This window comes from Protopterus annectens, chromosome 6.part0 (assembly GCF_019279795.1).
Source record: "Protopterus annectens isolate FY-2018-M chromosome 6.part0, PAN1.0, whole genome shotgun sequence".
NCBI classification, from domain to species: domain Eukaryota; kingdom Metazoa; phylum Chordata; order Ceratodontiformes; family Protopteridae; genus Protopterus; species Protopterus annectens.
Window position 1 is genome coordinate 869,663,374 of NC_056737.1, and position 13,318 is coordinate 869,676,691.

The 13,318-nt window shown below is 45.8% G+C and overlaps 1 protein-coding gene across 1 annotated transcript in view; it reads left to right on the forward strand.

The window, feature by feature from the left end:
- The window catches only part of LOC122804587 (heat shock protein HSP 90-alpha-like), an 856,879-nt gene that overhangs the window by 64,113 nt on the left and 779,448 nt on the right, over positions 1 to 13,318 (forward strand). Inside the window, exons 2-3 of the mRNA XM_044074543.1 lie at positions 5,451 to 5,612; positions 5,696 to 6,062. Of these exons, the coding sequence (XP_043930478.1) occupies positions 5,451 to 5,612; positions 5,696 to 6,062 (529 nt within the window). The remainder of the gene's footprint in view (positions 1 to 5,450; positions 5,613 to 5,695; positions 6,063 to 13,318) is intronic.

Genomic DNA, 13,318 nt, shown 5'->3' on the forward strand with positions numbered 1-13,318 from the left:
CTGGTGAGATCAGATCATAAACTAATCTCGCTGGAGGTCCTCATCCCGCCCCCACCTGAAATAAAAAAGACCACAGTCAAAAACTTCTCAAAAGCTGACTTCACACTTCTAAAAACTAGTGTGGTCTCCTTTAAGGCCCCTGAGCCAGTGGTAAACATTACTCAAACCGCTGAATCACTTACAAAGGCCTTCTACCAGCACCTACAGGACTGCATGGATCAGGCAATCGCAAACAAAACTAAGACTCTTTGTACCAAAGGCAAGCTTCCAGTCTGGTGGACCCCAGCCATAAACAAGCTCTACAACAAAAGGAGGAAGCTACTACAAGATAGAGCGAAATCCTTGAAAGGTAAGACACCTTTGATCATTATAAGTAAAAAAAAAACTAAGAGCTCTCATAAAATCATCCAAGGCTAATTTTGAGAGAAAAATCGCCAAGGACACACAAGACAATCATAAGGCCTTTAGCTATGTTAGAAACCTAGGAGGAAACTCTCAGATATGCTCAGAATTAGTTCATAATGATGTGAAGATTACTGAACCTACACACATTGCCAACATACTGGCTGACAGGTTCAGTGCATATTTCTCCCCCCCCTCCCCCCAAAAGGAGAGATATCTATACCAGAGGATTGTAGCCCCCCAAACATCTCCAACGCCCAGGTGAGAACTGCTCTCTAAGGCAAAAAAACACAGCATCCATGGGACCGGATGGTGTCCCTGGATGTCTGCTCCACAAACTCAATGAGGAATTAAACCCGCAGTTAGGACAGCTGTTGAAACTTAGCATCACCTCAGGATACGTACCCAAGGAGTGGCGCACGACGACTGTGGTCCCACCTCACAAGGGCGGTGCCTCCACCGACCCTGGAAATTACCGTCCCATTAGCTTGACAAGCTTTATCTGCAAAGCCATGGAGAGGATCATAATGGAACTCATAAATAAAGACATAGGGAACTTGCAGACTTTGGATCCAACCCAGTTTGGCTTTGTCAAAGGCAGATCATGCCTTTTAAACTTGGTTGACTTTTTCGAAACAGTCACCAAGACCATTGAGGGAAAGGCAGTCCATACAGCCTACCTCGACCTGGCAAAGACCTTCGACACAATACCCCACTCAGGTATCGAAAAACTCATCAGCTTGAATGTAAACCCATACATCACAAGATGGGTTGTAAACTGGCTAAGTGACAGAACCCACAGGGTCAGAGTTGCTGGAGCCATGTCAGACTCGAAGCCTGTCACAAGTGGTGTCCCACAGGGCTCATTCCTGGGTCCACTCTTGTTCGGCATCTACTTTTCCGAAGTACAAGCAAACACAGGAGGGTTATGGCTGACAAAGTTTGCAGATGACTGTAAACTGGGCGCCATAGTCGAAAACACTTCTGACACAAATATCCTTCGGAAGGGCCTCACAGAAACGGAAAACTGGTGCCAGAGCCATGGCCTAAAGTTAAACACCAAGAAATGCATAGTCATACCCTTCAGGAAAAACAAGGTTACCCCTAGCTACCATATAGGTGGCAATCCACTGAGCACAGAAGAAGTCATCGGGGACCTGGGGACCCAGGTTGACACTAGCCTGTTTGACACTCATGTTGCTAAAGTAGTCAGGAAAACCTTCTACATTGCTCACCTGATCATGAAGGGATTCGCATCTAGATCAAGGGAGGTCATCGTCCCCCTGTACTCATCACTCATTAGACCTATGATTGAGTACAATGCCTCATTCGGAATGTATCTGACCCGACACCTGCAGCAGCTGGAAAGACCACAAAAGTTCCTCACCAAAAGGATAAAGGGTCTCAAAAATATGTCTTATGCTGCCCGACTGAAAACTCCAGCTCTATTCAGTCTCATACCGCTTGCTCAGAGGTGACCTGTGCCTGACATATAAGGCCATGTCAAACCCTGATTTGATGAATATGCTTCACCTCAAAAAATCTAGATCCCTCAGAACTACAAGGGCGGGAGACTTAAACCTTGACATGGTTATTAATAAGGACGTGCTGGAGGGACAGATTCATCACCCAGAGACTCCCTATGCTGTGGAACAAAATCCCGGTACATGTGAGGCAGAGCACCTCGCTGGCCTTGTTCAAGAGGAATCTTGACCAATGGATGGGAGATCGCAGATATACCCCAGGGATTACTTCAGTGTCACTGCTTGACGGAGGCACAGCAAAATAATTTTTTTCAAACTAAAGGGGTGGCGAAAGCCACAAAACTATGGGCTAGGCTTATAAATGCCCTTGGGCAGATAGCCTAGTATGAACATTATATATATATAGTGCATGAAGAAATGATGGCTCTAATAAAATGTTCAGATCTTTGAATTTGGACTTCAGGCTCTCAGTTATCACAGGCCACAAGCCACAATATAGTGATGTGGTACATTTAAATAAGGGGGAACCATATCCTATTTCCTTTGCAAATTAGCTGTGGTAGCCTGAGATCTAGCAGCTATGTTGAGTTGGTCCCTGCAGGCTACATGTTTTCTGCCCATGTGGTAGTTTGAGCAGGAACACATAAAGGGAGTTTATTCTCAGGGGTCTTCCAGGAACTTCTCCATAAGACCTGGTTGCCTCCAGTCAAAGCGAAAAGTTGAATTTCTGCCCCCAGTAGTCCTTGTGTGCTGGCATGGAAGACTGATGCTTTTTCATTCCCAAGGAAAGGAATACTGTGTGTGCTTTTTCTATTTCAAGTTCTTAAGACTCTCCGACGATAATTGTGTTACTCCCTTTTGAAAATGGCCAAGGGAAATTAACCACAATCTGTGCTCATAGAATGGACACTTAGGACAGGGTGGTTGATGCATCCCTGTGTTGCAGCTTTAGTTGCCTACCTGTATGATGGAATGTTAGTACATTTTAGGTACTTTTTTTTTCCTGGGAGTGTGCAGCAGACCTTGAAGGCAAAGAAACTACTAGAAAATGTATTTTCTACTGTATGCTAATCAAGAACCAGGATTCTAAGGCTCAGACTCCTTTGATTCTTCATTATGCTGTCCTTTAGCCATCCTTATTCTATCACGATGCATTATTTTGCCATTTCTGATTTATTGGATTTCCCCTTATTTTAAAATTTACCCCCCCCCCCCCCCCCAGGGACATTAAGCCATCTTTGCTTCCCAGTGCCCAGGTCCATGCCTGGTTCCTACACGCCCCCTCAACTTAGCCTGGTATTTCTTTGGCTGGTTGTGGATCATAAGGGTGTCCTGGGGGCTTGGCCAACTTTGCATCCTTGCTAGGTTTACTTTATAGACCCACCCTCTTCCCACCTCCTGCACCTGATTGTCTGGGGGCAACTGTTACTCTTCTTGCAGAAGCCAGGGCAATATCAGAGTTATAAGTTATAATTTGAGTCTGCAATCTTAACTTCACAAAGGTAGCGTAACTTTCAGAACAAATCCATCCTTTATGCTTAAGGTAGCTTCCTGGTTTGCATTAAATCGGGCTATAATCTCTCTTCTTTCCAGTGCCAGGAAGCCGTCTTCATCCATGGGCACTTGTAGTACTACATTCATGGAACAAATTTCTGTAGTCTTAGCAAGGCTTGTTCTAAACTTATCTTTAAGGAATCCTAGTTTGTGATCAGCATACTTCACCTTGCTCAGTAAGCGGTGTTCATGCCATGTTGCTTAAAGCTACTGCAGTAGTGGTGTAAACCTTTGTACAGTTGTGTAAACAAACTTGGTAGAACAGTAGGTGTTTTGAGTAGTTCACTGCTGTTCTGGCTGCCCCCCCCCCCAATATTTTTGCATTTTTTTGGCAAGGTGCGGGTATATTTTCATGTTCCTTTCTGGCAGGGCTTTAGCCTCCTATCTTATGAGGCAAGAAAGCTCTGAAGTATTTGGCTCCTCAGCATTGCCAGTGGCTAGGATGTGTGGATTGAGCCCCAACTTTGTAAAGCTGGCCAGCTGGGTGTAATCTTTGGTAGGAAGTCCCATATTGTGCAAGACTTCTGCAGCAGGGAAGTATTCAAACTTCTATGCTTGCAGTAAATTTACTTGTCCTTTTTCTAAGAAATTTTCACAGACTTGTTCAGTTTGATACCTCCTCCTGAGGTACAGGAGGAGACCATATTGGGCCTGATTTTCCCCACCCCACCCCTTGCAGATTTCTTCACAGAAAATTGAGGATCTCTTGCTTGGTTAGTAACATTTCTCAACTGAGTGTTTCAGGTGAACAGAGAAGTAAAGTTTTAAAATTTGTATGCTTTAACTATTTTGTAGTGATTTATGTACATATGGGGGGGGGGGGTTATACCAAGATGTTTATGGGGGTATGTTGTCATGTGATCAGCTAATTGTAAGGTATAAATTGAGCTCACTTCACCTTGTGCATTAACTCTGAAGTCTGTTACAATAGATGAGAAAGCGCTCTGTTCGATTTAAATTACATTTTTGTACCCGAATTTACTTGAAATTGGTTTGGTACTCCTTGGTGTGTAGTTAGTCAGTTCACTGTGCCTATTTGTGGATTTTCTCCGGTTCATGGTTCCTGAATAGAGAAGTATCCTTTTTATCTTGCGAGATAGTGTTTCTAGTGGGCCTTCTCTGTACATTGCTTAAAATGGCTGGCATTTCTTCCTGTGAAGAAAGTGGATAGAGCTACAGGGAACAATTTGTGGTTTTCAAAACATTCTGGCATCTGCCAATGAAGATCTCAGAATTCTAGGTTTGGTCTCGACTGTTCTCAACTCCTTCCTTGGTCAGAATTCACATGAGGTACACCAGCACCCTCATTTCAAATTTCAGTGCTGGAGTTTTTAAGTAGCTAGGTTGGTAAATCATTGTTCTTTTGATACAGACCTCCTCCCTGCTAACCCCAATTCAGTCTAACGGATGCCTCCGTTGCTGACTCAACATTTTACTACAGATCTACAGAAAGCAAACTCCATACAAGTGGAGAGAGGCTGGAATCTCCTATTCAGCGTTTATGGGGTCACACAAAATACATTTTGTGGTTCATTCTTGTCTGCTTACAGAATCGAAAATATTTCCAGATTTTTCTTTCGAAAGTGGTTTTTAGGTGCAGCTGCCTGTACTTATAAGTAACTTGTAGCCTTGAAGGTTAGCAGGTGGTAAGCTTTTTCACTTTGTGTATAACTTGTAGCCTTGTAAGGTTAGCAGGTGGTAAGCTTTTTCACTTGGTGTAAAAGGTGTTAAGAGCTTTCAGTATGCTGCTGCTGCTGTTTGGAGGTATCTATCTTCATTTGTATCGAGTCCAGTGTCCATGTGATAACTGTGTAGGTGTTCCGAAACTTTGTATTTCAAACTATTTTTGAGAAGTTGCAGAGGGGGGATGTCGCATTATTTCCATGGTGGAATTTGATTTCTTAAATGCTATACTTTTACATTACAGTAGATTGGCAAGCTTGTGTGTACTTTGACACAGATCTATTAAAGCAGTGTCATCCCATATCCCCCCCCCCTCCCCCCTTTCAGATGCCAGAGGAAGTGCAGACTGTTCCGGAGCAGACAATGGAAGAAGATGTGGAAACGTTTGCCTTTCAGGCTGAAATTGCTCAGCTGATGTCTTTGATCATCAACACCTTTTATTCTAACAAGGAGATCTTTCTAAGAGAAATAATTTCTAATTCATCTGATGTAAGTATGCTTTGACAGTGATATTTGTTGATCTGTAATACAGGAGCTTTATTTGAATGGCTTTTTTTTGTTTGTTTTTGTAGGCTTTGGACAAAATAAGATATGAAAGTCTGACTGATCCCAGCAAACTAGATTCAGGGAAAGAGCTGAAAATTGACATTATTCCCAATAAACATGATCGTACCTTGACCATTATAGACAGTGGTGTTGGCATGACAAAGGCAGACCTGATAAACAACTTGGGTACCATTGCCAAGTCTGGAACAAAGGCTTTCATGGAAGCTCTACAGGCTGGTGCAGATATCTCTATGATTGGTCAGTTTGGTGTTGGATTTTATTCTGCTTATCTGGTGGCCGAGAAAGTGATCGTAATCACCAAACACCATGATGATGAGCAGTATGCTTGGGAGTCTTCTGCAGGAGGTTCATTCACTGTCCGTCTTGATACGAGTAAGTGTTTGTAGTTTATGTACACCACTGTTCTGATCAGTCCTGGTTCGTGCTGTAAGTTTTACTTTGACTTCTCTAGTACAACTGTGCCACTTTGCAGGACTTTTTTGCAGTGGAATAACTGGCCTTCTGGCTTTCAAGAAACTTAACTGCTGTAATTCTAGCTGCTAAACTTATAGGTTAATAGGTTAGTACTAGGCTTCCTTGCCCTTTCAGGCCATTTTAAGCCTAGCCAGTTACCCCATGTGCAAATCAAACCCTGCACCTTGTGTCTGTAAGGTAAACACCTTAACCATTGGGCCAATCTCCCACCCTTAATTAGAATTCTTTACATTATATTTTGAAATAAACTGTCACTAAACTTTAATTTACATTTGGGCAGTTGTTTTGACATTTATTTCATCTCCCTATTAGCTGTTTGTGCCCAGAAGCAAGAGATGTGGTAGGGGGTTACCCTCCTTTGATTAATGGCCAGGTGATACTGGTGGTTCTTCACAGGTCCCAGTAAGTCTCTCAAACGAAAGAGTGCTGCGTATGGTATTGTTTTGAGGAGGGCTTGTTTAGCTTGCAGAAAAAAAATCATGCATTATACATGTGGTGTGGTTAACTCCCTCATTTTAACTTTGCATTGCTCAAATGTCTTTCCTGATGTTGAAACTAATCCTTTTGAGCATTATGCATGTTCGGTCTCTAGTTTTCCCGTCTTCTAAATATCCCTCTTCCAGTTTTAGCTCCATTGTAACATTCCTAGATGCCTAGCCAAGTTTTCCCCAAAAGAATGATGCTTTGTATCCAAATAAGATGTTGAGGGCTAGACATTTTATAAGCTACCTCTGGTCATAAAGGACATGGGTGCCAGACCTGGTGTGAATTTTTTATTCCCCATCTACTGGTCTAAGTTGTGCTTAGAGGTTGTAGATTAACTTTGCTTCACATGAGTGGGAAGCATGTTCCTATCGGAGGGACAGTCTGTGGGACACATCTGTCACTCCAGCATTTTCTGTTTAAGTCCTAAACAAGGCTGTGTTCCCTAGACCTTGTATTTTTGGTAATGTTTGACTTACGAATATGTAGGAGATTCATAAGTGTGAGATCTGCAATGCCTTGTAAGTCAGGCATAGCTCGCCCTTCAACAATATGTGGGAGACTTGAGTTAGAGGGAAAGGGCTTTAAGACTCTCTTCATAAGTTGATTGTTACACCTTGTATCCTTTTTGGAAGCAACCTCTGAGGTCGCTGTAGTTGCTGCGTATACCTGGTCAGGTATATTTTGAAGGGAGCATTATATATTCTATGAATAATCCGATAAGGGTGGAGTACTGTGGTGCAGTGACCTCTTTGGATCTAGGTGCCATACCCTTAAACGTCGGACTTCGACCACCCCATGGTCATGTGTGGGAAGGTTAGGCTACTGTCTGTGCATACCTAGATTCACAACTGCTGGCTCAACTCCTGGGGGTGTACTGTCAACATGATGGTTAAGTTGGGGATGGTTGACTTCCCAAAGGGTACATTTATGCATTTCTTAGCATTAAGGTTAAAGACCATGGCTTTAGCACCATTTGTTGGTCAGAAATGGGGTGCCTTGAAGAATGTTAGTGTCTGCACGGGAGTCTTAAAACCCCCAGCTTGCATTCTGCAAATTTAGTCAGCCATGAACCTTTAGCATTTGCTTCCATTTCAGCGAGACTGATACCAAAAATAAGGAAGCCCAGTACAGAGCCCTGAGGGAATCCACTACTGACTGGCCTGCTGGTGGAGGTGGCCTTGCCTTTTTTGACCTACTGGGTCCGATCAGTGAGCCAGTTGGCTAGCTAGTGGGTGATGGAGGGGTTTATACCTTGTAATAAGCTTGTCTAATGCTTTAACAGAACGTTGTATTTGACCAGGTAAGCTGTGTGCATAGTCTTGCCTCCATCTAGTGCTCTGACTCCCCGCCCCCCCCCCCCCAAAAAAAAACTAAAAAAAAAAAAAAACTAGATCTTCCTTTAACAAAGCCGGACTGTGATGGGTACAGCATTTGCAGGTTACTTATGCCCTCATTTGTCATGTTTGTGATTCTTTCCATGATCTTGCATATGAAGCTAGTCAGCCTTATGGGCTTGTAGTTAACCAGGTCAGTGGTTGGACCTTTGTTATAGGGGAATGACTGTAGCAGTCTTCCATTCCTTTGGTACAAAACGTGACTGTAGGCTCTAGTTGAAAGATGATTCAAGTGGACTGGAGAGGTCGTATTTCATGGTATGTATTAAGTCTTCCCGGATGTTTGGTGGTGGGGGGGCATCCATGCAGTGCTTTCAGCTTTAGAGAGTGCATTGATGTCATGTTCCCTAGTAATGATTGGGGGGGACTATCTGGGAGGAGTGGGGGGAGAAATTTTGAGCTGAACCTTGTAAGCCAAGAAGTTGGCAGTGGTTTCATGCTTTAATTTCTCCAAATCTTGGGTTTCTGACACCATAACTGGAATGGACCCCATTCCTAAGTCAGAGTACAATTAAAGTTGATGAAATTAGTATTGTTTCAATCTGTCAGCCAAAAGTGCTCATCACAGCACCCGCAGTGTGCCCAGTAATGACAACTCCTGCAATTCGTACGGGGTTACATGTATTGACAACGTATCCAAATATGACTTGTAGATTCTTTTTAAGACCCATTGCACCTACTACTATTGGAAATGTCTGGGTATCTTTCTTCCACATTGCTCTTGTTTCAGCTTGCATATCTTGATATTTTATGAATTTGTGTCTATCTGTATGCAAGACACTGTAGTCATTGGGTGTGGCGTCTTCAATGATCAGTACTACTTTTGTCATCTTTTCATGGGCCACTATATGTATGTATGTGTGTGTGTGTGGCATTTGTTTACCAGGAAGGTCCACTGGATCTAGGTGAGCCCATTTTCATTGGAGGCCCGGGGATAAGCTCCACATGACATTATACAAGTTGAAGATTGCAGTAAAGATAGAACGCTAGTTAGTTACATAGATGTCTAGAAGGCATGTTATGCATTGATTTAACTGTGATACTAGAACATGCAGAGTATCTGCATATTGACCAGTTGAGTGGCTAGAGGAGGAGTGACGTGGGAGTGGCACAGTAGGGGAAGAAAGTGAGAGGGTTATTTTTGGCATGGGCATAACCAGCAGGTGGAGAGGTGTTTAAGAGCTCTATTTTTTTTTTTTTTTATAGAGTGGGAGGGTAGGTGAAGGAGGTTATTGTGGTTGGGAGGGTATTCCAAAGTTTGGAAACTGTAAAGGAATAGAGCATTTCACCGGCTGGGAGGTGGGGTTTGTCTACCTTAAGCAGTGTTTTATTTTTTGATCCAAGAGGTCTATTTGGTTAGTACAATGATAGTAAGGAGGAGAGAGGGGGACATGCTGTGGGTTTATATACAATTTATGTACAGTAGTTAAAGTGTAGGGAGTTTTACATAGAGTGGTAACTCTAGCCAGTTTAGTTGTAGCGAGGAACAGTGGTGTGTTGAGGATCTAGCATTGGCTGCAAATCTGGCGACCTTATTGTAACATGAGTTGAGCTTTGTTTTAAGCAGTGAGTGGATGTTTGAGAGTATGGGGGCACCATATAGCAGGGATGGAAGTAGAAAGGCTGAGGCTAGAGTCTTTTTAGCAGTGTTATTGAGGTAATAGCTATGTTCTCGTGTCTGCTCCGATACCCCTTGTGAGTTTATCGGAGCTGACATCTGCTCCGTGCTTGGGTTTCCTCAGTCGGACCAGAGGGGGGGGGAATACCTCCGGACTCTTGTCGGTTCCGTCTCCCTCTCAGTGCTTCGGCTCTGGGAACCCAGACTCCAGTTGTGGTCACGGAGACGGGTCAGTCCTCTGATTTGGGGGGACCTGCCTTCAAGGCCATGAGGAGTGCACGGGCCAGATCATCAGTTGAATCACCCGGATTGGTCACTCCTTCCTCGTACACCCCGGCTAGAGCCTCACCCCTGTCCATGGATGGCAGAGCCCGAAGGTCTGAGGATACCCCCATGAGCGGTCCCCAACTTTCTGAGGGCCCCTCAGGGTTGGTGTCAGAGGAGCCCCCTAGAAAGAAGTTGTGTAAGAGGAAGCACATAGCCTCCCAGGATGAGTCCATCACTTCCGATACCTACCTCGAGTATGAGGGGTCCCCTAAGTCATCCTCCGATGTCTCTCCGACATCCTGGAGATTTTGAGGTAGAGAGGCGACTGGTCTTCCAAGACCCCCCTCTGAGGAGGAGTCTGTATTCCTAAAGGCCTTCGGAGCTCAACCCTCTGCCTCCTGGGTGTCTCCACCCTTCGATGAACTGCTGGATTTGATTTGTCGATGGGTGTGGGAGACCCTGGATTCCGTGGAACTGGTGCCCAGACGTCCAAATAAGTTTCTTTCTGCTCCGCCGAGGAAAGAGTTCCTGACCAAAGGGGTTTCCGTAGATGCCTTGTTGGTGGCGGCAGCCACTCGGCAGGAAGTTGCAGAGGCTTCTTCCGTCCATCTTCCTAACAAGGAGTCCAGGAGTATGGACTGGTACAGGAAGCGTACCCTGTCTTCCGCGACCTTTTTACTTTGCGGTTGCTGAATTATCTTTGTCATTTTACTCTGCTCCAGAGAGATCTCCTTAAGGAGCTAGGAGACACTCTGACGGGTAACATGTCTGAGGCGGTACTGCAGACTTAACGCCCAGTTGGCTACCCTTTGTTCCATTGTCAACTCGTCCATGAGGCTCATATCCTATGCAGCCAATGGGACGAGTAGGGCAGCTAGCTCGGAATGTAGCTCTCAGAAGGCAAGCCTGGATGCGCCAGTGTCATTTCGCGGAGGCCTTTGTCTTCCTTCACGGACGCCCCCTTTGATGCGTCCTCACTCTTCGGGACCAAAGTGAAAGACATCCTCACTAGATGCGAACAGGAGGGGAAGACACCCTCACTAGATGCGAACAGGAGGGGGAAGACCCTATCTGCCATAGGGGCCCCTTTTCTCTCTTCCTTCTAGCCCTTACCGCAAGGCTCAGAGAGGAGGGAAACTGTGGTTCAAGAAGTCAGAGGTCTTTCCCTGCCGTTCAAGGAGAGTCCCCCTCCAGAGGCAGAGGAGGGGGAAATTCTTCTGGAAGATGCCGTCCTAGAGGCAGAGGAGGCCCCCGCAACTCGGGAGACAGCGATTCCTTTAGCGGGTTTTCTTTTCAGAGTTCCTGAGGCGTTGCCAGACTGTGCTGTTGGAGCTAGTCGGGGGACAAATTTCATTGCATCCGGAAGCCTGGGAAAGCATCACCTAGAATCGTTGGGTGCTCCGAATAGTTACCGGAGGTTGCACCATCCCCTTTTCATCAACACCCACTCCAGTCAAAAGAATCCCGGACGTTCCACCCAGTCAACGGGATCAAGCAGCACTAGAAGTTTCAAAGCTACTAGAAAAAGGAGTCATCCAACCAGTCCCCTCAGACCATATCAGATCAGGAACTTACTCAAGACTCTAATGCCGAAAAGAACAGGGGACCTGAGGCCCATTCTGAATCTCAGCCGATTAGAACGTAGTGATTCAAAGTCCAAGTTCCGAATGGTCACTCTTCATTCCATTTTTCCCTTGCTGGAAAAAGGAGCATGGATGTGATCCATCGATCTCAAGGATGCCTACAACCACATCAAGATGGACAAGGCATCCAGGACTTATTTACGCTTCCGGCTGGGAGCCAGTCACTTCAGTTTCGTGCCCTGCCCTTTGGTCTCACCACAGCCCCCAGGGTGTTTACCAAGTGTTTGGTAGTGGTGACGGCTCACCTGAGACGTCAGGGATTCCAGGTGTTTCCATGTCTGGACGACTGGCTTCTCACCGCCCCCACCAGGCATCTCCTTATTCAAGCCAGGGAGGCTACCATTACACTTTGTCACCAACTAGGAATTACCTTGAACTGGGAAAAGTCTGCCTTGCTGCCCTCGCAGCGTGGTGTTTTTATAGGCACTGAGCTAGACTCTATTCAAATGCGGGCCTTTCTGCCACAAGAGAGAATGAGTGCTGCAGTCTCAGATTCAGGCATTGTTGCCCCTCAGAGTTCAGGCCAGGTTAGTTCTCCAGCTCCTGGGATCCATGGGTGCCTCTAGCCAGGTTACACATGTGGATCCTACAGTGGCTCCTTTCGGCCCAATGGTCCTTTCAGAAACTTCCACTTTCCCACTTGATACTTGCAGAACGGTGCAAACAAGACTTCTGTTGGTGGCTATGCTCCACCAATCTGGACAAAGGGAGGAGCTTGATTCCTACATCTCCAGTGGCCATGGTGACCACGGACAGCTCGCAGATGGGGTGGGGGGGGCATTATCTTGGCAGGACGGTCCAAGGCACGTGGCAAGATCACTAGGTACACCTGCACATCAATGTTCTAGAGATGAGAGCGGTGTTGCTAGTGTTGTGGGCACTCCAAAGCTCTCTTCCTCGGAACGATTGCAATTCACTCTGACAACATGTCTGGTGTGGTACCTGAACAAGCAGGGGGGAACCAAGTCTTATCCCCTCTGCAGAGAGGCCATGCGAGTGTGGCATTGGGCAGTGTCTTCCCATTGGTTTTTAGCGGCAACGCACATTCCGGGAAAGACCAACGTGATAGCGGACAGGCTGAGAAGAGCTATTCTGATGCCTTACGAGTGGTCCCTGAACGACAGAGTGGCGGTTCAGATTTTCAACAATTGGGGTCAGCCTTGCTGCAATCTCTTCACCAGCCCCTCTCAATGCCAAATGCAGCAAGTACTTCATACTGTTCTCCCTACAGGGGGAGTCACCCAGGGACAGTCTAGTCCACGATTGCCCCCCCCCCCCCGGTCTGATCTATGCTTTCCCTCAGTTTCCTCTGTTACCAAGAGTGATTCAGAAAGCCATATCCTTGGGAAGAGGGATGATTCTAATTGCTCCACACTGGCCTCGACAAGTATGGTTCCCCTTTCTTCAGCAGTACGCAGTGGACGGCCCTTGGACTCTGGACCCAGTGACGACCTACTGATTCATATGTCAGGACAGCTCCACCCCTCCCTGCGAACCCTCAGGTTGACATCCTGGCTGCTCCACTTCCATCACTAGTTAGACAACATTCCTTTTCACCTGAGGTGGTACACATCTTGTCTTCGTCTCATAAGTCTTCCACCAGAAGGATTTATTCCAGCAAGTGGAAGAGATTCTCCATTTGGGCTCAGGCCCAAGGTTTGGACCCCTTCACAGCCCCAATTCCGTCGGTCTTTATACTTTTTAGCCATGCTTTTCCGACTGGGCTCCGCGCCTGCTACCATTAAG